Genomic DNA, 25,306 nt, shown 5'->3' with positions numbered 1-25,306 from the left:
CAAGCCAGGTTAGGAGATGTACAGAAGGTGGCACCTAAAAAAGCACCATAGTCCCACATATTGGTACCATTAAATGGCATGCAGAGGCAATTACCAGTAATGCTACAAACACACAGATACAAGTACGTTACAGGTGGAGCTGCTCTCTAAATTACAATTCCATGGTAATGCCAGCTATATAGAACTAACTCATTGTCATGTCTGTAAATGTAGAGGCCACCATTCTTGGTAATGTAACTGATCAGATTCTACGAATAGACTGATAACAATTCTGAAAGGTTTAGAGTGTCGTCATTGTCACTTAAGGGGGTTTTACACTGGACGATTATCGGGCAGACAATGTTCATATAACGCTCCTTGCCGAGAATTGCCCGGTGTAAACAGGGGAACGATCGGCAGATGAACGAGCAAACGCTGGGTCATCTGCTGGTCATATCGTTTTAGTGAAATATTATCGTTGTCGGCAGCACATCTCCTTGTGTAAACAACGCGCTGCCGACATGATAATAATGTATGGGGACGAGCGATCGGAGTAACGACCGCTTGTCCCCATCCATAGCTCTGGGTGACAGGAGCAAACGAGCGTTGATCGCGGCTCGCTGCACCGGCCGCTTATCGGTCGGTGTAAAAGGGCCTTTAGTATTTCATTCATGTATATTTTCCCTTTCTTTTCAAATAGACAGTATTGCAGTGTACAGGACTGAATGAATTTGAAAGGAAAGTGTGGAACGACAGACAAGAGAGGGAGGAAGGTAAGAGCGAAGAGGGAGGAAGGTAAGAGCGAAGAGGGAGGAAGGTAAGAGCGAAGAGGGAGGAAGGTAAGAGCGAAGAGGGAGGAAGGTAAGAGCGAAGAGGGAGGAAGGTAAGAGCGAAGAGGGAGGAAGGTAAGAGCGAAGAGGGAGGAAGGTAAGAGCGAAGAGGGAGGAAGGTAAGAGCGAAGAGGGAGGAAGGTAAGAGCGAAGAGGGAGGAAGGTAAGAGCGAAGAGGGAGGAAGGTAAGAGCGAAGAGGGAGGAAGGTAAGAGCGAAGAGGGAGGAAGGTAAGAGCGAAGAGGGAGGAAGGTAAGAGCGAAGAGGGAGGAAGGTAAGAGCGAAGAGGGAGGAAGGCAAGAGCGAAGAGGGAGGAAGGCAAGAGCGAAGAGGGAGGAAGGCAAGAGCGAAGAGGGAGGAAGGCAAGAGCGAAGAGGGAGGAAGGCAAGAGCGAAAGGGGAGGAAGGGAAGAGCGAAAGGGGAGGAAGGGAAGAGCGAAAGGGGAGGAAGGGAAGAGCGAAAAAGGAGGAAGGGAAGAGCGAAAGGGGAGGAAGGGAAGAGCGAAAGGGGAGGAAGGTAAGAGCGAAAAGGGAGGAAGGGAAGAGCGAAAAGGGAGGAAGGGAAGAGCGAAAAAGGAGGAAGGAAAGGGCGAAAAAGGAGGAAGGGAAGGGCGAAAAAGGAGGAAGGGAAGAGCAAAAAAGAGAGGAAGGGAAAGGGAGGAAGGGAAACAGGGAAGAAGGGAAAGGGAGGAAGGGAAGAAGGGAAAGGGAGGAAGGGAAGAAGGGAAAGGGAGGAAGGGAAGAAGGGAAAGGGAGGAAGGGAAGAAGAGGAAGGGAAGAAGGGAAAGGGAAGAAGGGAAAGGGAGGAAGGGAAGAAGGGAAATGGAGGACGGGAAGAAGGGAAAGGGAGGAAGGGAAAGGGAGGAAGGAAAAGAGGGAAAGGAAGAAAGCGAACGTAGGAAGATAAGAAAGGGAGGAAGCAAATGAAGTAAAGAAATAAATTAAGAAAGGGAAAAAGGAAAGTAAAAAAGGGAGGAACAAGAAAAGATAGGTAAAAAATAAAATAGGAAGCAATGTAACAAGGGAAGGGAAGGCAGGGGAAAGACCATCTCTCTAATGGACTTCACAAGTAAGACACAGGTCTGGCCGCACTCTCCATAGGACAGGTGAGGGTAGAATGGAACGCTGTGTTTGCAGTTACAAAGTAATGGAATCCAGTGCACTTTGTACTGAAGAAACCGGTAATTACAGGACAGCAATATTCATCACATGGTTTTGCTTTACAGCTTACCAATAAAGTGCCTAGTGTTATTTGCTCTATGCAGCCTCGGCTCTCATTCCTGCAGTACATCTGAAGTGCGAGCACCTCTCTCCGACAACAGTTATCCTTAAACACCTGAAAATCAAGAGATTATTTATTGCATATAGAATTCATTTCCATTCGGATGCTTTGTATAATCCAGAACAATAATGCTTATCCTCTTGGCACTAATATGCTTATCACCATAGGATGCCTACTTGAGCTTTTCCCTTAGCCTACCTAGAATTAATTCACTTTTAAAAAATGAAGATTAATTTTAGGAACCATGAACTGGCTACGGTGCAGCGGAGGTGGGATCTGAAGGTGATTTTTTTTCTGTATTATAGAAAAAGTCACAAGCATCACACTAGGACCCAAATCCAGATTCACCAATAAATGTGTGGCCTTGACCAACCTCCCAAGAAGATCCAAGTAGAGGCATCAACTCAACAGTGTTGGCTTCCCCTTAACAAATGGATTTAACCAAAAACAGCCAACTCCATATTATCCAGGAGACATTAACATAAACGGTTATAAGCAGCAGGACTATGTAACAGTTGTCATGGAAGGACAAGATTTGGTGTGACTTGCTTACGAAACGGCAAAGGTTCCTTTCTCAAGAAGAACTATTTTTTCCCCCCGGAAAGAAGGTGGTCACCACCAATATTGACCGTACTGGAGAAGTTGGTGCTGACACCTCCATCTGTGCCACCATCGATATGAAACCGGGGGGGAAAGGGCACCAACAAGCCACTATTCCTTGACCAGAGTATATAGATATAAGGCTAGGGCAGTAAATGTAAATTTGTCCCTGGAAAAAGTCTAGACACGACTCTGTTCGGTTGTTTTTTGGCTGCGTTTGCAGTGTATATCTTGGGTATACGTTGCGAGAATTTCTTGACATGCACCTCCGATGGAAGCCTCCAACGTATGGCACTGCATAGTGGCATATATTGCCCAAAGACACTAAGAAAATGTATACTGGACGTCATATGTTTTTTTATGAGATGCCTCTGTATGGAGTGGCGCAGTCGACCTCACGATCATTATATGAAGTCATAGCGATCAGGTTGAAAGCTAGAAGCACTTATCAGTCAACATCTTTAAAATTTCCCTGTCTCGAGCCTTCCCTTTTGTTTAGAGAGCCTAGATCTGTCATACTCCAAGGAGTTAAGATCAGATTTCGACAGAAATATCCTGTAAACATGCATCCTGTTTCTTGTTTGGGACTTTCCAAACCTTCTCAACTCAAGCTTATTCATACAAACAATGCTAAAGATGTGAACTCTGCCTTGAAAATGCCGGCACTCCCCCAATACACGAAGTGTTTTCTCAGTCATCCACATGTTGAGGAGTAGTTACTTGAAATGATGGCTCACACGAGGGACAATTCATATTCTGTCGTGTTCACCCTACAGGCAACTGGACGTCACCATATTTCCTCGTATGTTCACTAAACATCGTTGGGAAGATGACAAAAAAAAAAAACGTAGGAGGTCCAAAACCTAAAAAGTTGACAGTCATGAGCCAGATCTTCCCCCGACTTCTAGACTTGTTCTTAGTCATTTTCCTGCCACATTTCCAGGCACCGTCCTCCCTCTTAGATTTCCCGGGTATTCGCCTACCCTTGAACCTTCTTACTTACCGTCATAGTTGGAGTGTTTTCCTCTCTCCCTGTTCTGTTCTTCTAGGAACCTTTTCTTTGCCAGCATCTCTTGTCCTTCGTCGTATCGTCTACCCTGTTTTCCATATTTCACACGTTCATGACTTTATGAGGATTTCATTGCGTATTCCGCGCCAAATCCTCATCAAAACCTCATCAAAATCCTCATCAAAACCGATAGTAGTATAATAATATTCTCGCAGATTTGGCATGGAAAATCCAGTGGCTTTAGTCCCATTGAAGGGACTAATCCTCATGCAGATCCGCAGCACATGAAATGACTAAATAGGAGTCAATTTTGCCATAGGCAATTCCGACAGGTCTGAATAGAGCCTGAGCTTTTTCCACCTCTTATGTCAGCGCAACATGACTGGATACGATTTGACCCCCCCCCCCCCACTGATATCAAGAATGAAGGGGCCACAGTGTCAAGTCCGAATTTCAGGGTAGCTTCCTTCTCCCTGTTATTTCACACCGAATAACCACCTCTGTAAATTGAAAGCTGAAGGCATGCCTGGAAAGAAGTAAACCAGCCAGAGAGCTGTTGGTACACAGCTTTCCTCAGATAGGACAGGAAGTGAACTGAACTTTATTCAGAACAAAGAAAACACAGAAAAAGACACATGCCCCCTCCCTAGAGATGTGGGACGTGCCCAATCCCCACCGGCTTCTCAGATGCAAGTTCTTCTGTACACTCCTCTTGCATTCCAGGGGGCGGTGTCTTCCATAGGCGTGTCCGACATGAACAAAAAACTTGTTATATATCAGTATATTACACAAAGAACTGAAATGTATATACATGTGTGTGAGGATAATATTTTTCAAACAATATACATGGTAATGATCCCTGACACAGCATGAGTTATAGAGCATGAATCCTTAAAGGGAATGTTCACTTTTTAACACCATGTTGTTTTTAGGTCCAATATTCTGTGCTGATTAATTCCATAACATATCTTTAAGGGGTTGGAGCTCCATTTTTATAATACAGAGCTCCAAATCCCCTGCATAAACATAGCATTAAAAAATAAAACTATTTGACTGCTTTCACCCACCACTAGAGGGAGCTTATTAGGGTCAATATATAAAAACAACGTAGTACTGTCCAAACTCCCTCTACTGGTGGCTGAAAGTAGCAAGAATTTTAGCATTTAACCCAATGTCTATGCAGGGAAATTGCAGCTCTGACGCCTCACACAGTTTATAATTTGCAGTAAACTGAAATACTACCACCCTAGCAGCAACAAGGCGCATTCTTGGAAATGGACCCGCAAGTCACCTTGATGGCTTGATAAAGGTCCTACGGGATCCCTTTGTCTGGAAAATAGACCTCACAGTATGCTACTATGAACAGGGACTGCTGATCCTTTACATCCATTGAGTCCGATATTTATTAGCGTATGATGAAACCTAGCATAGGATCTGGAATATGCTGCAGGCGGTGCAATAAACTGCTGCGACCACCTGTAACATACTTTTCCTCTCTCAAGAATTGTACTCAAAGTTTTAGTACATGTCTCATGCTGTAATCACGGTTTATTAGTTTTTCTTATTCATAACCTAAGACTTGAAACGGGAGCCATTTTGGGATCTCCCATATTACACGTTCATGATTTGAGTACTCGAGTTTTGAGTACTGGATTTTCTTGGCAATCTCTGCTCTCTCATTTTGTCAGCTTGCATTTCGGTTTCCTCACGCGTTTTAATCTCCTTCGATACCTCTACATCCTCAGCATCATGTTAATATAGCATAAACATGCGGTGTCTAAAGAGTTAATAGTTCCTGTGTAATTGAAGTTCTCTACTCTACTCGGAGTTTGAATGAGTCGCATTTTCCATTCAAGTCCTCCCACATTGGCACCAGACGCTAAGAAAATCACAGAAAAGGGAACAAATTACTTGGAGTTGTTCCTAAACAGTGGCAGCAAGACAAGAGGCTTCAGAATCCAGATCCTCACCAGCCAGTGGCAGCACTCCCTACAAATACCCTGGAAAATCTGAAGATTCTTCTTCGTCTTTATGGATTTGGGACCCATCTTGAGATTAGACCTTGCGCCTATGTTAAGACACTGCCATTTTCTTCATCTTTGTCCATCACCCCAGATCGAAAACTCGTGGTCCAATCTAGCTTGTCATCTACCACTGCCACTAAGGCCAACGAAAAAAAGGGCACACACAAGGGGCCTTGGAGGGATTTGAACCCAAGACCCCAACTCTACCAGCGGAAACAAATCAATCCAATATATTGGACTATGCATATAGTGGCCATGGGCACTTAGATCTGTTCTCAACCCCAAGTGCAATAGTCCTCCCAAAATGTCCGAAGTTATTTGCAATAATGGCGCCTATTTCCATGATCATGCATTTTTTCCACGATCCATCTCAATGTCCTTCCTTTGCATTTAGCCACTTGCAAATTCTTGGCCAACAGTTGTATAAAATGTCACAATAGTAGTGTTATAGGGTTATAGGGTCACAGAATGTGATGGCATATTGTTAGGCTGTGCCATCACTTTCTGATCAGTGAATGTCAAACCTTTGGGAACCCCACCGATCCTGAAAGCGAATGGGACCGGACTGCAGATCCGGTGGTCAGGAGCGCACTGTGCAGGGAAAAGCTTTGAAAAATCTCAATAACGCTAAACCAGCGCTGTGCCCCCTTCAATGTCTGGACCGGTGGGGTCCCGACAGTTTGACTTCCACCAAAGTCATGGAATATTCTGGCACTGCAGGCCCCTTTAATCTCCGGATCGGTGGGTTCCTGAAGTATCACATATTCTAGAGAATACCCTTTTAATGACTAGTGAGTGAGAAAAAATTGTTAAATACAGTGAAAGCTCTCTGAGATGACCACCCAAAAGTGGAAAGACAAACGGTCTTCTAAAGGAGGTGATCCAGAAGGCCAAAAAGAGGATTTCAGAATCTACATAAAGATATGTTGGAATTAATCAGCATAGAATATTGGACCTAAAAACAACATGGTGCTAAAAAGTGAACATTCCCTTTAAGGATTTCATTCTTGATATCAGTTGGGGGGTCAAATCGTATCCAGTCATGTTGCACTGACATAAGAGGTGGAAAACGCTCAGGCTCTATTCAGACCTGTTGGAATTGCCTATGGCAAAATTGACTCATATTTAGTCATTTCATGTGCCGCATGAGGATTAGCTCCCTTCAATGGGACTAATCCACTGGCTTTTCCATGCGAAATCTGCGAGAATAATTATTATACTACTAACATGCGAAAGCACCCTTCCCCAACATGTCCAGCCCATTACCACTGTCATATGCCCCTATGGGGAGACGTGGTTGGGTGCTAGTACAGTTCCCCAATATGTCCGGCCCATTACCAGTGCCCCTTTGGTAAGTAGGTAGGCCGCTGCGTTAAAATGTTGTTTCCCTTTAAACAATTAGCAGAGAGGACATCAGCTGTAAGAAACTGGGTGGAGAAAATATGCCATCGGCTAAGAAAAAGTTGCTAAAGTCCTTCAGCCACATAAATAGTGATCATGTTGCACAAGAAACTTTCCCGCATTTTATGGGAAGCCCTACAACCTCATTAACCGAGCATTGTACTTGAGGGTTATTCATATTTAACTATATGCAGGAATTAACATCGTTACGTAATAATCATTTTCCCTCAACACTTCAGCATTCAGTGACAGCACTGGAAAGGTTCCATGGCTTCAGTGGCGGTGTGGCCATACATGTGTGACCAACTCTCAAAGACAACCGGTGCAAGAATCTGCTTGTTTTCGACATTGGTGGGTCCATGCTATGAGACCCACCACCACCACATTTTGTGAAGTCTCCTTTAATCAATGGCTTGTTGTCATTCCCAAATATTAACCAGTTAACTAGATACAGTCAGACTGTTTATACTGCCTGGGCGTTCATGCGTAGTTGTACACATTATAACGATACTGTGGGGACTAGACTGTAGGCCCTGCGTCCTTCATATCCAATCAAAAAAGTCTAGTAGAGCCCGGATGAGCCATGATCAATATTTGGCTGCTCTATAGACTTAAACTAGTTGACAAAGATGATCCAAAACTTCAGTTTGGACAGACCAGTCCTTTAAACAAGTCTAGTAGAGCATAGACGGCCCATGCCATCACATGGACGGATTAGTTCTAGAAACATGTCTGGCAGAGCCAAGAATGTCCATGCTCAACAGTTGGACTGAGGAACTCTTTAAACTATTCTAGTACAGTGGAGCTGGCCCATGGTCACCAACTGGAAAAACCATCTCCATAAACTGGCAGAGCAAAGAGGCCCCCATGGCAACCAGTTGGACAGAGTAACTCTATAAAACGAGTCTAGTAGAGTGAAGATAGCCCATGGCCACCACATGGAGACCAGCTCTATAAACATCTCTAGAAGAGTAAAGAACATCCATGACTACCAGTTGAACAGAGTAAATCTATAAACAAGTCTAGTAGAGTAAGGCTGGCCCATAGCTACTATATGGACGGACCAGATCTATAAACATCTCTAGTTAAGTCAAGAATGTCCATGACTACCAGTGGGACAGAGGAACTCTATAAACTAGTAGAGTAAGACTGGCCCATGATCACAACATTGACAGACCAGTTCTATAAACAACATCTCTAGTGGGGTCAAGACGGCCCGTGACCACTACTTGGTGAATTGTGGATGCTCATGAGCAGAAATCTTCCATCTTTTTACAAAGTCTTATCTTCCATGGCAAACATTTAGAGATTCTCCAGACCACAACAAGACGTACCTCACACAAATTTTTTAAAAATTCAGCAAGACCTACCCCCAACCCTGAAACATATCCATTTGCATGGACTACAACAATTAACCCATCACACCTCATAGGACTCTACTGCTTCCCGGGAAATATTGGTGATGTTGCCGGGTACTAGCTTTCTCTATTTGGGAATTATTGTTACCTTTGTCATTGCTTTAAAAAAAATTCTGGCAATATGAAAAAAGCTTGACAAGAATGAGGTTCTTACCTTATCTTTAATAATTATTTCTTCACAAGACGTACATTGTGGACTGGGTGAGCTGAGGGCAAAAACATCAAAGAGATCAATTTGATACAAGGAAAAACAATGTACGAGATTAGATTACCTCCATGTATATAATCCTACATCATCTATATGAAAAGTCCGCTCCAACACTGGGGCAAATCGGTCAGGTCCCTAAACGTAGAATACGTCCGTGCACCAAGTTTATGCCAAATGCTGTGTAATAAATTGAGCTTCTATTAAAAGTGTCCAACTTCTGAGTTCTCGGCTACTGGAGGAAGTGGAGAACAAACCTTGGCTTCCCTATTCTGCCCCCTCATATTCCCACCATGTACAAAAACAGAAATAAAAAAAATAGAGGATGAACCACTGTATGTCGAACAGCCTTTAACCAAGCAACATAATAGTTTGTACCCCGGGTATATAGGCCCAGCAAAACTCCTTTAATCCAGTAGATGCCGGATTATCAAACCTTCTTGCTTTCCAATCCAAAAGGTACAAACCCTTGATGAAAACAATCAATTATTATGCTGCTATTTAATCAGAGGAGTCTCATCCTTGGTTCTCTGTTTTCTGTGAGTCCAGATTATTTTTAAATTCTGTGCCGGACTACCAAGGTATTTGGATTACCAGATGCCAGACTAAAGGAATTATTCTGCAACAATGTAGATAAATATCCTATATACCTAAAGGGTTTATCCCATCTAAGACATTTATGGCATATCCGCAGGATATATCTGATAGATGCTGGTCCCAGGACCAATGTCAAGAATGGGGGTCCTCCAGCCAGCCGCCACATCCGGGCAGAGAATGAATAGAAGAGATGGCTGTGCATTCAGTTCTACGGGAGTACCGGAGACAGCCGAGCAAGCATGCTAGGACCCACATTTATCAGTGTGAATATGCCCTGTCCCGGGGGACCCCGGTTCTTGGCACAGGTGCGGGTCTTGTGGATATGCCATAAATGTCTTAGATAGGAATTACCCTTTAAACAAACTTGACCCCGATGACAAAATCAGGGACCATAATGCTTTGCAGGAGGTTTTCAATCACATCCCCCACCATTCCCTCATTCTAGTGTGTGGGGGAGGGGGAACTGACAACTGTCCTGAACGGGTTTATTGCTCAGTAGTTGCCACTTTCTTTTGGGCTCCTCCTACGTTCCTTCCGCCCTCCTGACATCCATACCGTACGTTCAGCTCACCTTAATAATGAGTTCATGCAAGTCTCACAATATCGGTGACCGCATTCCGTCTGTCGGGGGTTACATAAGACCAGCCGGCACTTTTCACACTTGTACTTCTCTTCTACCAGTTTCAGAAACTTTTCCTTGTACCCTCCTTGCTCCGGCACGTAGATGGTAGTGGCGAGGCTGCGGTCGGGGTTGGCTCTCTGCTGTAGTGTTTGCAATTCGATCCTTTTGCTAGCATCCATGATATAACTAAATTCTGAAACAGGAAGGGAAATACATTCACGACAAGTAAAAAAAAAGAATTCACTATAGTTTGTTACATTTTTAAATGTTTTTTCTTTTTTAACATTTTTGCATTTGTTAGACATGTTTTTGCAGCTACCGAGGGTCAGGAAGAACATTTTGAGCAGGAAATGGAGCATAAACATAGATACAGGCAAGCTGAAAAAGTTAAGTGACAAATTCGGCTCTACTACATCATTCTGTGAACTTAGGATTTAGGCCTTGTTCAAACGGCACAAAAAAATAAAACGTGAAAACGTGTCAAAACTTTTGAAACCTTTAATAGTGAAATCAAAGAGGATATGTAGGTGACACGTGGACTTGTAGCTCCGCACAAGCCTCATCTTGTCATATAATTCAACCTGCACGTGATTTTAGTTGAGCAACTTTTTTCTTTTAACCTCCTTTTTTTGACATGACCTCTTTCCTTCCACCCACCCCTCACCACAGCGTCATTGACAATCTGCAAGTAACATGTCACTTGCACAACGGTTTTTTTTTTCTTTACAAAATAATATGTAACTTTTTAAAATATTCCACCTTGCTGCATCGAAGAGAAAAAAAACTTGTGCAGCAGTAACTTGCCAATAACATGGAAGGCGCCCGCCAGGTGACAGAAAACTGCTTCTAGCCACCTCTACATAAGCAATTCTCCAGCATGATCTGTAAAATATTTCATTCATGGACCTACACTGAACCACAGCCCATTTACAAGACACGTTTTTTTTTATTAATTTTTTTTTTTCTTTTAAACTTAGATTTGTCAATTAGAGTGATAATGGCAAGCAGTATACCTTTCTCTCATTGTAAAAAAAAAAACAAAAAAAAATAGACAACTCCTTCAGACTGCCACAGATACAAAATATTAATTTTAAGAATCTGAGTGTACACACAAGCCCGGCCACTTACAAATTTGCTCCTATATTGTATTGTGTTAGTGTTAGATATGCAATCCATAAATAGATATGAGATCAAGATATGAGAGAGAAAGAGAAAAAAAGATTAACGGATATGAGAGCGAGATGATAGATATGAGATAGATAGATAGATAGATAGATATGAGATAGATATGAGATAGATATGAGATAGATATGAGATAGATATGAGATAGATATGAGATAGATATGAGATAGATATGAGATAGATATGAGATAGATATGAGATAGATATGAGATAGATAGATATGAGATAGATAGATATGAGATAGATAGATATGAGATAGATAGATATGAGATAGATAGATATGAGATAGATAGATATGAGATAGATAGATATGAGATAGATAGATATGAGATAGATAGATATGAGATAGATAGATATGAGATAGATAGATATGAGATAGATAGATATGAGATAGATAGATATGAGATAGATAGATATGAGATAGATAGATATGAGATAGATAGATATGAGATAGATAGATATGAGATAGATAGATATGAGATAGATAGATATGAGATAGATAGATATGAGATAGATAGATATGAGATAGATAGATATGAGATAGATAGATATGAGATAGATAGATATGAGATAGATAGATATGAGATAGATAGATATGAGATAGATAGATATGAGATAGATAGATATGAGATAGATAGATATGAGATAGATAGATATGAGATAGATAGATATGAGATAGATAGATATGAGATAGATAGATATGAGATAGATAGATATGAGATAGATAGATATGAGATAGATAGATATGAGATAGATAGATATGAGATAGATAGATATGAGATAGATAGATATGAGATAGATAGATATGAGATAGATAGATATGAGATAGATAGATATGAGATAGATAGATATGAGATAGATAGATAGATAGATAGATAGATAGATAGATAGATAGATAGATAGATAGATAGATAGATAGATAGATAGATAGATAGATGAGATAGATAGATATGAGATAGATAGATATGAGATAGATAGATATGAGATAGATAGATATGAGATAGATAGATATGAGATAGATAGATATGAGATAGATAGATATGAGATAGATAGATAGATAGATAGATAGATAGATAGATTAAAAAAAGCTTGAGACAAACATCGCACGTGGGCTAATAAGTGGAAAAAAAGTTTGTACTTTATTTTTTGGAGCGCTGCCTATTTTCTTATAATTAGAGAGATATGATAGGTAGATCGTAATGAATAAATAAACAAATAAAAAGTGACAAAGTGTCCCTAGCCGGGTGGGGGGTCCCAATCCTGGCTTCTTTCATAGGTAGACAATTTCTAAGACAATTATTTCATAGGTAGACACTAAGGATATAGATGAGTGTACACACAAGCCGGGCCACTTGCGAATTTGCTCCTTTGTTGTGTTCCACATTTGTAGGTGCAAAAGTAACAGGACGTGTTTCCGAGGAACGTGACCCTGTTACGGTGTTGTGTAGGGTTTCATCACGGTAATAATGAGGTAACGCTTTACATGAATGACGCAGCGTGACTCTTCTAGTTTCTGTGCATCATCATAAAACCTCCTCTTCTTTCTCGGAATTCCATGTGCTAAAGCTTTGTCAATGTACTGAAAAGGCCCCGATGCTGTGATTACCACGCAGCGCCCGCCTCCTCCAAGGTACCCCATAATGTTGTAGTCACCGCTCAGGACAAAGCATCAGAGCCAGCCTGTGAACAGTCATATCACCGCAGAGATGAAGCTGCAGAACACGCCTTGTACATTTTTTCCCCTATTTGACATTTTTATAACGGAGGAAGCAATTTTCTTTATTTTCTAAAGTCTGACTTAGTCATACAGTATGAACCTAGAATAAATAAATTCTGCATAAAACTTGTGTGGGCGTCTAGGAAAAAATTGCTATTCCAAAAAAATATATATATACTTTCCAGCATTGTAAAAAAAAGAATTCAAAAACTAAAAAAAAAAAAAACTACTATACTACTGCTCCTATATACAAGAATATAACTACTATAATACTGCCCCCTATATACCAGAATATAACTACTATAATACTGCCCCTATATACAAGAATATAACTACTATAATACTGCCCTCTATATACAAGAATATAACTACTATAATACTGCTCCTATATACAAGAATATAACGACTATAATACTGCTCCTATGTACAAGAATATAACTACTATAATACTGCTCCTATATACAAGAATATAACTACTATAATACTGATCCTATATACAAGAATTTAACTACTATAATACTGTTCCTATATACAAGCATTTATAACTACTATAATACTGCTCTCTATATACAAGAATATAACTACTATAATACTGCCCCTATATATAAGAATATAACTACTATAATACTGCCCCCTATATACAAGAATATAACTACTATAATACTGCCCCCTATAAACAAGAATATAACTACTATAATACTGCTCCTATATACAAGAATATAACTACTATAATACTGCCCCCTATATACAAGACTATAACTACTATAATACTGCTCCTATATACAAGAATATAACGACTATAATACTGCTCCTATATACAAGAATATAACTACTATACTACTGCCCCTATATACAAGAATATAACGACTATAATACTGCTCCTATATACAAGAATATAACTACTATAATACTGCCTCTATATACAAGAATATAACTACTATAATACTGCCCCTATATATAAGAATATAACTACTATAATACTGCCCCCTATATACAAGAATATAACTACTATAATACTGCCCCCTATAAACAAGAATATAACTACTATAATACTGCTCCTATATACAAGAATATAACTACTATAATACTGCCCCCTATATACAAGACTATAACTACTATAATACTGCTCCTATATACAAGAATATAACTACTATAATACTGCCCCCTATATACAGGAATATAACTACTATAATACTGCCCCTATATACAAGAATATCACTACTATAATACTGCTCCTATATACAAGAATATAACTACTATAATACTGCTCCTATATACAAGAATAGAACTACTATAATACTGCTCCTATATACAGGAATATATCTACTATAATACTGCTCTTATATACAAGAATATAACTACTATAATACTGCTCCTATGTACACGAATATAACTACTATAATACTGCCCCCTATATACAAGAATACAACTACTATAATACTGCCCCTATATACAAGAATATAACTACTATAATACTGCCCCTATATATAAGAATATAACTACTATAATACTGCCCCCTATATACAAGAATATAACTACTATAATACTGCTCCTATATACAAGAATATAACTACTATAATACTGCTCCTATATACAAGAATATAACTACTATAATACTGCCCCTATATACAAGAATATAACTACTATAATACTGCCCCCTATATACAAGAATATAACTACTATAATACTGCTCCCCATATACAAGAATATAACTACTATAATACTGCTCCTATATACAAGAATATAACTACTATAATACTGCTCATATATACAAGAATATAACTACTATAATACTGCCTCCTATATACAAGAATATAACTACTATAATACTGCCCCTATATACAAGAATATAACTACTATAATACTGCCTCCTATATACAAGAATATAACTACTATAATACTGCCCCTATATACAAGAATATAACTACTATAATACTGCCCCTATATACAAGAATATAACTACTACAATACTGCTATAGAATAAAGGAACTGCAGCACTCAAGATAATCCAAAGAAGTGTATTTGATTTATTCACCAAGCATTAACACACTTGCAACGATTCAACCCATGAATGGGTCTTTATCAAGCATATAAGAATATCAAGAATATAACTACTATAATACTGCCCCCTATGTACAACAATATAACTATAGAGGGCAGTATTATAGTAGTTATATTCTTGTACATAGGGGGTAGTATTTTCCGTATTCTTTTGGTGGAGTCACTGTGTACATACATGACATTGCTTATCCTGTTGTGATCCTGAGTTATATCCTGTATTATACTCCAGAGCTGCACTCACTATTCTGCTGGTAGAGTCACTGTGTACGTACATTACGTTCCCGCTCACATTCAGCGCCATGACAAAGCGGCCAGCCGCTATTACTTCTACAAGCGCTCATCCATGCAGTCTACCCAGCACGGCTCAGTGCCTGAAGAAGGTCGCATAGACCGAAACGTTGAACTTTGCCACTGGCATGAAAAACAAAATAAAAAACTACCTTTAGCTCAAATTGGTGTGCCGTATACTCTTTTCATACTGATCATTGGTTTGGGCCCCTATCTGTGCAAAGCCACTCCCCCCCCCCCCCCTGTATCTGGTGCTATCTGAACCGACATACAAATTGTACATACATGACATTACTTATCCTGTACTGATCCTGAGTCACATCCTGTATTATACTCCAGAGCTGCACTCACTATTCTGCTGGTGGAGTCACTGTGTACATACATTACATTACTTATCCTGTACTGATCCTGAGTTACATCCTGTATTATACTCCAGAGCTGCACTCACTATTCTGCTGGTGGAGTCACTGTGTACATACATTACATTACTTATCCTGTACTGATCCTGAGTCACATCCTGTATTATACTCCAGAGCTGGATTCACTATTCTGCTGGTGAAGTCACTGTGTAAATACATTACATTACTTATCCTGTACTGATTTTGAGTTACAGCCCAAGTCAAAAGCAAAAACGCAAAGTAGTACAACTCTTCACAATTCTTAATCACTTCTTTGGTTTTCCTTCATGAAAAATGAGAAAAACCCTGCAAGTGTGAACAAGGACTAATAATTCTTCAATACCTATTGCACTTGGTGAGAATGCAAATGACCAAAGTTCCATAACACCTATAAAGACACTGTTGATATACACAAATAGCAATATCGAACTATTTTACATAATGATTCCATCTGTGCTGCTCTACATTTAAACAGTAGGTGGCGGTCTGGAGCAAGCACACAACAATTATCCATCAATCATCCAATGCCGTTTTGTTGACACCAATATTCCTTCCTCACTTGTGATCCTAAGTTTCCTGTGAAAACAGTTTGAGAACATATCCAATCGCTTACCAGAACACAATCAGATGGGGCTTCCCGTCAACGTGTTACACTGGAATTTTGTGATTGAAAGTGGGAAGCCCCAGATTTAATAAGATCTGATATTGAGGATGATGTAAATTTTTGTGGTTGGTTTGATCAGCAGTGATTTAGGATGGGAACCTCTATCAGGAATTAGTGGTTTTGTATTGATAGGCGAACGTTAAAGAAGAACAAACTCTGAGCAGCATTGTCATAAATTTGTTATTCTTCTTGGAAATGTAGGAATAAATTGACAACTGTGCGTTACCATTTCTCTTGTTAATGGGGATTGTCCCTAATTACTCTGACACTGTAGAATCAGTGCTGACGGATAGTAGAGTAGCACCTCACCTTTCTATTTATACATTTCCAGGAGGAATAGCAGAGATCTACGAACAGATGCTCCATAATTGTTATTTTATGGGAAATACTTGTAATTACTAAAGCTGACAGCTCCTCTATACTACACCACACAGGAGAGCTGACAGCTCCTCTATACTACACCACACAGAAGAGCGGACAGCTCCTCTATACTACACCACACAGGAGAGCTGACAGCTCCTCTATACTACACCACACAGAACTGACAGCTCCTCTATACTACACCACACAGGAGAGCTGACAGATCCTCTATACTACACCACACAGGAGAGCTGACAGCTCCTCTATACTACACCACACAGGAGAACTGACAGATCCTCTATACTACACCACACAGGAGAGCTGACAGATCCTCTATACTACACCACACAGGAGAGCTGACAGCTCCTCTATACTACACCACACAGGAGAACTGACAGATCCTCTATACTACACCACACAGGAGAGCTGACAGCTCCTCTATACTACACCACACAGGAGAACTGACAGATCCTCTATACTACACCACACAGGAGAGCTGACTGCTTCTCTATACTACACCACACAGGAGAACTGACAGATCCTCTATACTACACCACACAGGAGAACTGACAGATCCTCTATACTACACCACACAGGAGAGCCGACAGATCTTCTATACTACACCGCACAGGAGAGCTGACAGATCCTCTATACTACACCACACAGGAGAGCTGACAGCTCCTCTATACTACACCACACAGGAGAACTGACAGCTCCTCTATACTACACCACACAGGAGAGCGGACAGCTTCTCTATACTACACCACACAGGAGAACTGACAAATCCTCTATACTACACCACACAGGAGAACTGACAGATCCTCTATACTACACCACACAGGAGAGCTGACAGATCCTCTATACTACACCACACAGGAGAGCTGACAGATCCTCTATACTACACCACACAGGGGAGCTGACAGATCCTCTATACTACACCACACAGGAGAGCTGACAGCTCCTCTATACTACACCACACAGAACTGACAGCTCCTCTATACTACACCACACAGGAGAGCTGACAGCTCCTCTATACTACACCACACAGGAGAACTGACAGATCCTCTATACTACACCACACAGGAGAGCTGACAGATCCTCTATACTACACCACACAGGAGAGCTGACAGCTCCTCTATACTACACCACACAGGAGAACTGACAGATCCTCTATACTACACCACACAGGAGAGCTGACAGCTCCTCTATACTACACCACACAGGAGAACTGACAGATCCTCTATACTACACCACACAGGAGAACTGACGACAGATCCTCTATACTACACCACACAGGAGAGCTGACTGCTTCTCTATACTACACCACACAGGAGAACTGACAGATCCTCTATACTACACCACACAGGAGAGCTGACAGCTCCTCTATACTACACCACACAGGAGAACTGACAGATCCTCTATACTACACCACACAGGAGAGCTGACAGCTCCTCTATACTACACCACACAGGAGAACTGACAGATCCTCTATACTACACCACACAGGAGAACTGACAGATCCTCTATACTACACCACACAGGAGAGCTGACTGCTTCTCTATACTACACCACACAGGAGAACTGACAGATCCTCTATACTACACCACACAGGAGAACTGACAGATCCTCTATACTACACCACACAGGAGAGCCGACAGATCTTCTATACTACACCGCACAGGAGAGCTGACAGATCCTCTATACTACACCACACAGGAGAGCTGACAGCTCCTCTATACTACACCACACAGGAGAACTGACAGATCCTCTATACTACACCACACAGGAGAGCGGACAGCTTCTCTATACTACACCACACAGGAGAACTGACAAATCCTCTATACTACACCACACAGGAGAACTGACAGATCCTCTATACTACACCACACAGGAGAGCTGACAGATCCTCTATACTACACCACACAGGAGAGCTGACAGATCCTCTATACTACACCACACAGGGGAGCTGACAGATCCTCTATACTACACCACACAGGAGAACTGACAAATCCTCTATACTACACCACACAGGAGAACTGACAAATCCTCTATACTACACCGCACAGGAGAGCTGACAGCTCCTCTAAACTACACCACACAGGAGAACTGACAAATCCTCTATACTACACCACACAGGAGAACTGACAAATCCTCTATACTACACCACACAGGAGAACTGACAAATCCTCTATACTACACCACACAGGAGAACTGACAAATCCTCTATACTACACCACACAGGAGAACTGACAAATCCTCTATACTACACCACACAGGAGAGCCGACAGATCTTCTATACTACACCACACAGGAGAACTGACAGATCCTCTATACTACACCACACAGGAGAACTGACAAATCCTCTATACTACACCACACAGGAGAACTGACAAATCCTCTATACTACACCACACAGGAGAACTGACAAATCCTCTATACTACACCACACAGGAGAACTGACAAATCCTCTATACTACACCACACAGGAGAGCCGACAGATCTTCTATACTACACCACACAGGAGAGCTGACAGCTCCTCTATACTACACCACACAGGAGAGCTGACAGCTCCTCTATACTACACCACACAGGAGAACTGACAGATCCTCTATACTACACCACACAGGAGAGCTGACAGCTCCTCTATACTACACCACACAGGAGAGCTGACAGCTCCTCTATACTACACCACACAGGAGAACTGACAGATCTTCTATACTACACCACACAGGAGAACTGACAGATCCTCTACACTTAACTCCAACTTTTCTGTTATTGGAAACAGTTAATAAGCTTAATGTCAGTTACCCCTAACAGCTTAGTTGGGGGCAGTAAGTTTGTGCTACATCAGATTACTGTACACAGTCTTTTCCGGTATAGTGTAAAGAGGACATTTCCTAGAATATAAATTACCAGAGCATGCTCTGTGCAGACACTGAACAAGTAGGGAATGCTTGGAGTCTTTAGCTCTCCTCTGGTGTCTGAAGAATAGTGAGTGCAGCTCTGGATTATAATACAGGAAGTAACTCAGGAGCAGTATAAATTAAGCAATGTTGAGTTGAAGTGAATTTTATTTCTTCGCAGTGCATTGGGATATTTACTAACACTAGGGGACAATTTTCAAAGCTCGTATATATAGGACGCCTCAGTTTCTGTGTTAAAAGGTTTTACGAAATTTATAAGAAATAAAGCAAAGACGTGTGGGGGGGGATACATCCTGTGTATTAGAGCATGAACTAGTAGCAGCGGTTTCATAGCAGTGATGTCATCGAACCCCCTCTTTAATGGTCAGGTCTAAACAAGGTACAAAGCTATGAATGGGAATAAAGTGCACCAACACAAAAGTCAGAACATAGACTAGACAACTGCCAGATGAGAACTCAATGACAGATCATCCCAATGATTACTACTCGCATTAATTAGTATAAGAATATTATTATATTACACAGATCGGGCAGCTGCCAATACCTCAGCTGGTGTCAACTCTAGTGCAACATTTCACACTACTATATATGTATGGATGGATTTATGTATATATATACTGTGTATATATATTATTAAAAAAAATCCATCCATTGGTGCATCAACCTGATACTGCATCAGCTTATAATATGTGGATGAAGCAAAGCTACGTTGGTCATGTGACATGTTGATCTGTGAGACTACAATGCCTTATCTATGGGTTTGCATAGGACTGCAGGTGAATGTGCTAAGCTATCGTGCTAAATTATCTAAAAACTCAGTGAGTTATCAAAGTGCACAAAAGAAACAGCTCTGTGACAATTTCAGCTCTGCTACATATGTAGAACCGCCAATTACAGAAGTGGGGTACCATGAATTTTTGCCGTCTATGTTATAGTTCAGAGTTGCATTCACAGTTCTCCAGGCTTTAGGAGTTCTCAGCTTTTTGTTAGATGGGTCCCCTGATAAGCTGATCACACAAAGAGAATTTGTAAAGTGATTTAAGTCAGTTTTGCGGCGTAAAAACACTGCTAATTTTGGTGCATGCCATATTTGCGACTTTTCTTGCCACTCGGCAGATTTCAAAATAAAAATAAATCTCCACCATAGTGCCTAGTTGGTTGCTGGGACCTCCAGTGATCATCAGTAATCTGTTTAAGAGTTTAGCAAACAACGAATCAATTTTCCTACAGCGCCACCACAGGGCAAATGAAGCATTACACAAGTATCATTGAAATCAATGGGTTGTCTGTGTAATGCATGGACATGCTGGCTCCTCCAGAGCTCTTTTGCAGCAGCTCTCCACCCTCGCTGGGGGTTATTTCTCCTATGAGCTTTGTGCACTGATTAAATTGTACAAATTATAAACCAGTTCCGACGAAACGTAGCGTGTACAAAGTGAAAACATCATAAGACAAACTGCTTCTCGAGTTCCGTAAGGGGAATCCCATGCACTTGCCCCTTGGTTTAACAAGCAACTTCTCGCTCGGCTGATTTAGTAACTCACAAGGAGTTTGTATAAAGCAGCAGATGCTTAACTGCCGATCCATGCAAACTCCATCTGGGGAGAAAGAGGCAGGGGACCCCTGTTCTAGCATTTATGGGGTTCCCAGCGGTTGGAGCCCCACCAATCTAACATGTATTCCCTATCCGGTAATCTTACAAAAATGTTGCTTTGCTTCACACATCTTTCTCATTCACAGCAGAGCCACTTTCAAAATTCTACTGGTTGCCCTTGGAAACAGACATTTTAGCTGCATCATGTTGTCAGATACAGTTGGGTTCCAAATTTGTAACGGTCTTATGATTTCCTACAATGCACAACCATCTGGTAACCAGAAACCAGCAGAAATCGGAGTTTAGCTTTTGATGTGGACAGAGGAGCAAGATCCATGTGATCTCTGGGATTTGTAGTTCATCTATAGCTGGCAGGTCTGTAATTTTAAAGGATTAATACAATGATCTTTGTCTGATATAACGAATGTTTGGTTTCTTTATGACATCTTCCAGAACACTGGCAGCAAAACAGTTTGCTGGAAGGTGTGAGGATTTACGCAGCCACCCCCAGCTTCTACTAACGGTTTTAGCCCTGGGACCTGGTAGAAATCCAGGCTGTACAAGAACAAAGGATCATCCTTGGCTAATTATAGAATAAGACGTTCTGTTAATGACAACGTTGTAAGAATTGTATTACGAGATGTAGTAGAGCTGAGTTGGTCATATTGCGAATTTTTTCTTGCCTAACGCAATGTATTCTTCGTTTTTAAACATAGTACTGCAGGTAAACATACTGCATGGGCTTGGTTCACACTACTAGAAGTTGTGCATGTATTACAGTAAAATTACAGTTGCAACAACTTAAATTATTCTATATGTAAAAATAGTCGCAAGCAGTCTTGGGACTATTGCAAGAATACATTGTGATATCCTGGTGAAAAAAGTTTCACATGACAAACTCAGCTCTGCTATTTGCGGAAGACTTTGTATCACAGTGAAGCCCTAGCTCTAACAAATAAGGACTCTGGAAGCCGCTCATCTCCAATGCTCCTTAGAGAATTTGAGGGTCCCCACCTCTATATAAGCAGCTCGTGGAGAAACAGTGCCTCCATTGCACTCAATAGACAGGTGATTTCTCTCAGTGGGGTATCATAGTATGCTGCTTTCCATGTGGAGCACTCCTGCAGGTTGTTGAAAAGGGGTTCTATTTCTTGGACAAACCCTACTTGTTAGAATAGTCCCTTGACAATAAATGTATTACGACCCCCAGGGATCAGCTGTGATCTGTTGGGAAACCTGTTCAGTTTCCCTGCAGCGCCACCACAGGAGAAATTATGCATTACAGAGTGTCTATTCATATCAAGGTGTTGCCTGTGTAATACCGGACAGGACGGGTCCTCCAGAGGGAGAGACGGTCTATGTAACTGCTCTCCACTCCGATCAAGAGATGAGGATCCTGAACAGAAGACCCCCCCTCTATTATCTCAGAATTCCCTAATAGGTTTTCTAAGGCTTCGTTCCAATGTGTGTCAGGGTTCCATTCATGGGTTCCGTCGGAGCTTCCCATCAGGGGAACCCATGAACGGAATCCAAACTAAAACAAATGGGTACCATAGGTTTCCATTTGCATCACCATTGATCTTAAGGCCTTATTCACATGGACATGTCCGTTTTGCGCGCACAAAAAACGTTGCATTTTGCACGCACAAAAGGTCCGTGTGGCATCAGCATATGGTGCGCCGCTGTGTGATTTTCGCGCAGCCGGCATCATGATGACAATCTAGTTTTATGTTTACAAACAGAAAAGCACGTGGTGCTTTTCTGTTTTCATTCATTCTTTTTACTACTGTTGCGCGAATCACGCGCGGCGCCCAGAAATGCCTCCCGTGCGCGATTTGCACGCACCCATAGGACATGTCATGTGTTTCACGCAGCGCACATATGCTGCGTGAAATTCACTGACAGTCTGAACAGCCCCATTCATTAACATAGGTCTGTGCGATGCGCGTGAAAATCACGCGCGTAGCACGGACATAAAACCCGTTCGTGTGAATAAGGCCTAATGGTGATGGATCCGGTGCAAATGGTTCCAGTTTGTCACCGTTGTGTAAGGGCTCCGTTGTTTTGACGGGATGAACAGAACAGTCGACTTCGGTATTGATTCCGTCAAAACTACAGAACCCTTGCACAACGGTGACAAACGGAAACCATTTGCACCGGATCCGTCAGCATTGAAATCAATGGTGATGCAACAGGAAACCTATGGTTTCCGTTTATATTCCGTTCATGGGTTCCCTTGATGGAAAGCTCTGACGGAACGCCTGAACGGAGCCCTGACGTAGATGTGAACGAATCCCTTTAAGACACAAAATCCCATTGGTCAAAAATGAAATATATATATATATCATTCTCCGATCCCTTTTGCATGTAGAGAACATCATGATATAATAAACAAAAAAAAAACAAAAAGAAAAACAGGATCCTCCTGTTGGTGCGGGATATAAAGAAGGGTAAAAATAGGTTAGAAGCCGCCGTCCTTCTCAAAGATAATAATTTCTCGCTTACATCTAATGGAGTGAAGCGCTCAAGGGCGTCCTCATTTAAATCAATCGCTCTCCTCGATCTTTAACACACTGAAATGCCTTGAGGCAGGGAGACAAGAATAAGAAGACGACTCCATATGACATTATTTGGCGCTGTTCACATCTGCATCTTGGTTTAGACTTATAACCACTGGTGCCCAACTGACTCTATTGACTAATAATAGGGTCCCGTCAGCGTTCATCGTTTTGATACGTTTACGTCAAATCTGAAGGTATCTACGACAGAGATACAGATGCAAACATAGCCTAGCAGTTATGCGCCGCCATTTTTATTCTTTATAGTAACATAATTACATCATGTATGTCTCTATCCTAGTTCTGCCGCCTTCTCGTCGGTGCTCCCGACATTACATAGGGTATATGTGCCCCTCCGATGTGATCACTCTTTTCCTGCACTTTATAGGTCCATAGCACCCATTGAGGATAGGACCTCTATAGTGGCTGCCTTTATGCTAGGTCTACGCTTGGATATAAGGTTACTTTTCTTTTATTATTGACATTTCCCTTTACCTGTTCAAATATTTTTAAAGGTCAAACTGGAAAGAAAATCTCAAACATTGGAGAAGACAATGCACGGCAAAAACTGGTCAGCGAGGAAGAATTCCGGCGTCAGTTCATTTACATGCAGAGACCTTAATAAAATCGCTGCCATTATTTATAGCGTGTCCCTCGGGGAAGCGCTTTCTTGCAGTGGGTATGATATATTAATAGAAGAGTCAACCTGCTGTGCGGTTCTGTACATAATGTGATAAAAAATCACTGTCAGCTACAAATTAGCTTCCAGTCAATTTCAAAAACGCTTAGCACAAGGTCAGGAACAGACCACCAAATACTGAGCGAGGCAGGTATTGGTTCACGTAACAGGTGCTACCCTAGAAATACTGGACATAAAGTGTTCATTACTCACTACAGAAGTAGCCATAGGGTTAGGCAGTAAGCAGACGTCCACCCCTGAGTCACTGACAGCTCTTGAGTAAAATACAGGCAGTACCTCAGGATAAGTAATGTATGTACCCAGTGACTCCACCAGCAGAATAGCGAGTGCAGCTCTCGAGTCACTATGAACATACATTACTGATCCTGTACTGATCCTGAGTTCCATCCTGTATTATACTCCAGAGCTGCACTCACTATTCTGCTGGTGGAGTCACTGTGTACATACATTACTTATCCTGTACTGATCCTGAGTTACAGCCTGTATTATACTCCAGAGCTGTACTCACTATTCTGCTGGTGGAGTCGCTGTGTACATACATTACATTACTTATCCTGTACTGATCCTGCGTTACATCCTGTATTATAATCCAGAGCTGCACTCACTATTCTGCTGGTGGAGTCACTGTGTACATACATTACATTACTTATCCTGTACTGATCCTGAGTTACATCCTGTATTATACTCCAGAGCTGCACTCACTATTCTGCTGGTGGAGTCACTGTGTACATACATTACATTACTTATCCTGTACTGATCCTGAGTTACATCCTGTATTATACTCCAGAGCTGCGCTCACTATTCTGCTGGTGGAGTCACTGTGTACATACATTACTTATCCTGTACTGATCCTGAGTTACATCCTGTATTATACTCCAGAGCTGCACTCACTATT

The 25,306-nt window shown here is 41.3% G+C and overlaps 1 protein-coding gene across 1 annotated transcript in view; it reads right to left on the bottom strand.

The window, feature by feature from the left end:
• TRAF3 (TNF receptor associated factor 3) overlaps positions 1–25,306 on the bottom strand; it is a 101,225-nt gene that overhangs the window by 19,561 nt on the left and 56,358 nt on the right. Inside the window, exons 2-4 of the mRNA XM_075843621.1 lie at positions 9,915–10,158; positions 8,696–8,747; positions 2,039–2,143 (exon numbers count right to left, since the gene is read on the bottom strand). Coding sequence (XP_075699736.1) covers positions 2,039–2,143; positions 8,696–8,747; positions 9,915–10,144 — 387 coding nt within the window. The 5' untranslated portion in view covers positions 10,145–10,158. The remainder of the gene's footprint in view (positions 1–2,038; positions 2,144–8,695; positions 8,748–9,914; positions 10,159–25,306) is intronic.

This window comes from Rhinoderma darwinii, chromosome 12 (assembly GCF_050947455.1).
Source record: "Rhinoderma darwinii isolate aRhiDar2 chromosome 12, aRhiDar2.hap1, whole genome shotgun sequence".
In the NCBI taxonomy this organism is placed as follows: domain Eukaryota; kingdom Metazoa; phylum Chordata; class Amphibia; order Anura; family Rhinodermatidae; genus Rhinoderma; species Rhinoderma darwinii.
The sequence above is the reverse complement of the archived record's forward strand: the minus strand, read 5'-3'. Positions and strand labels throughout refer to the sequence as shown.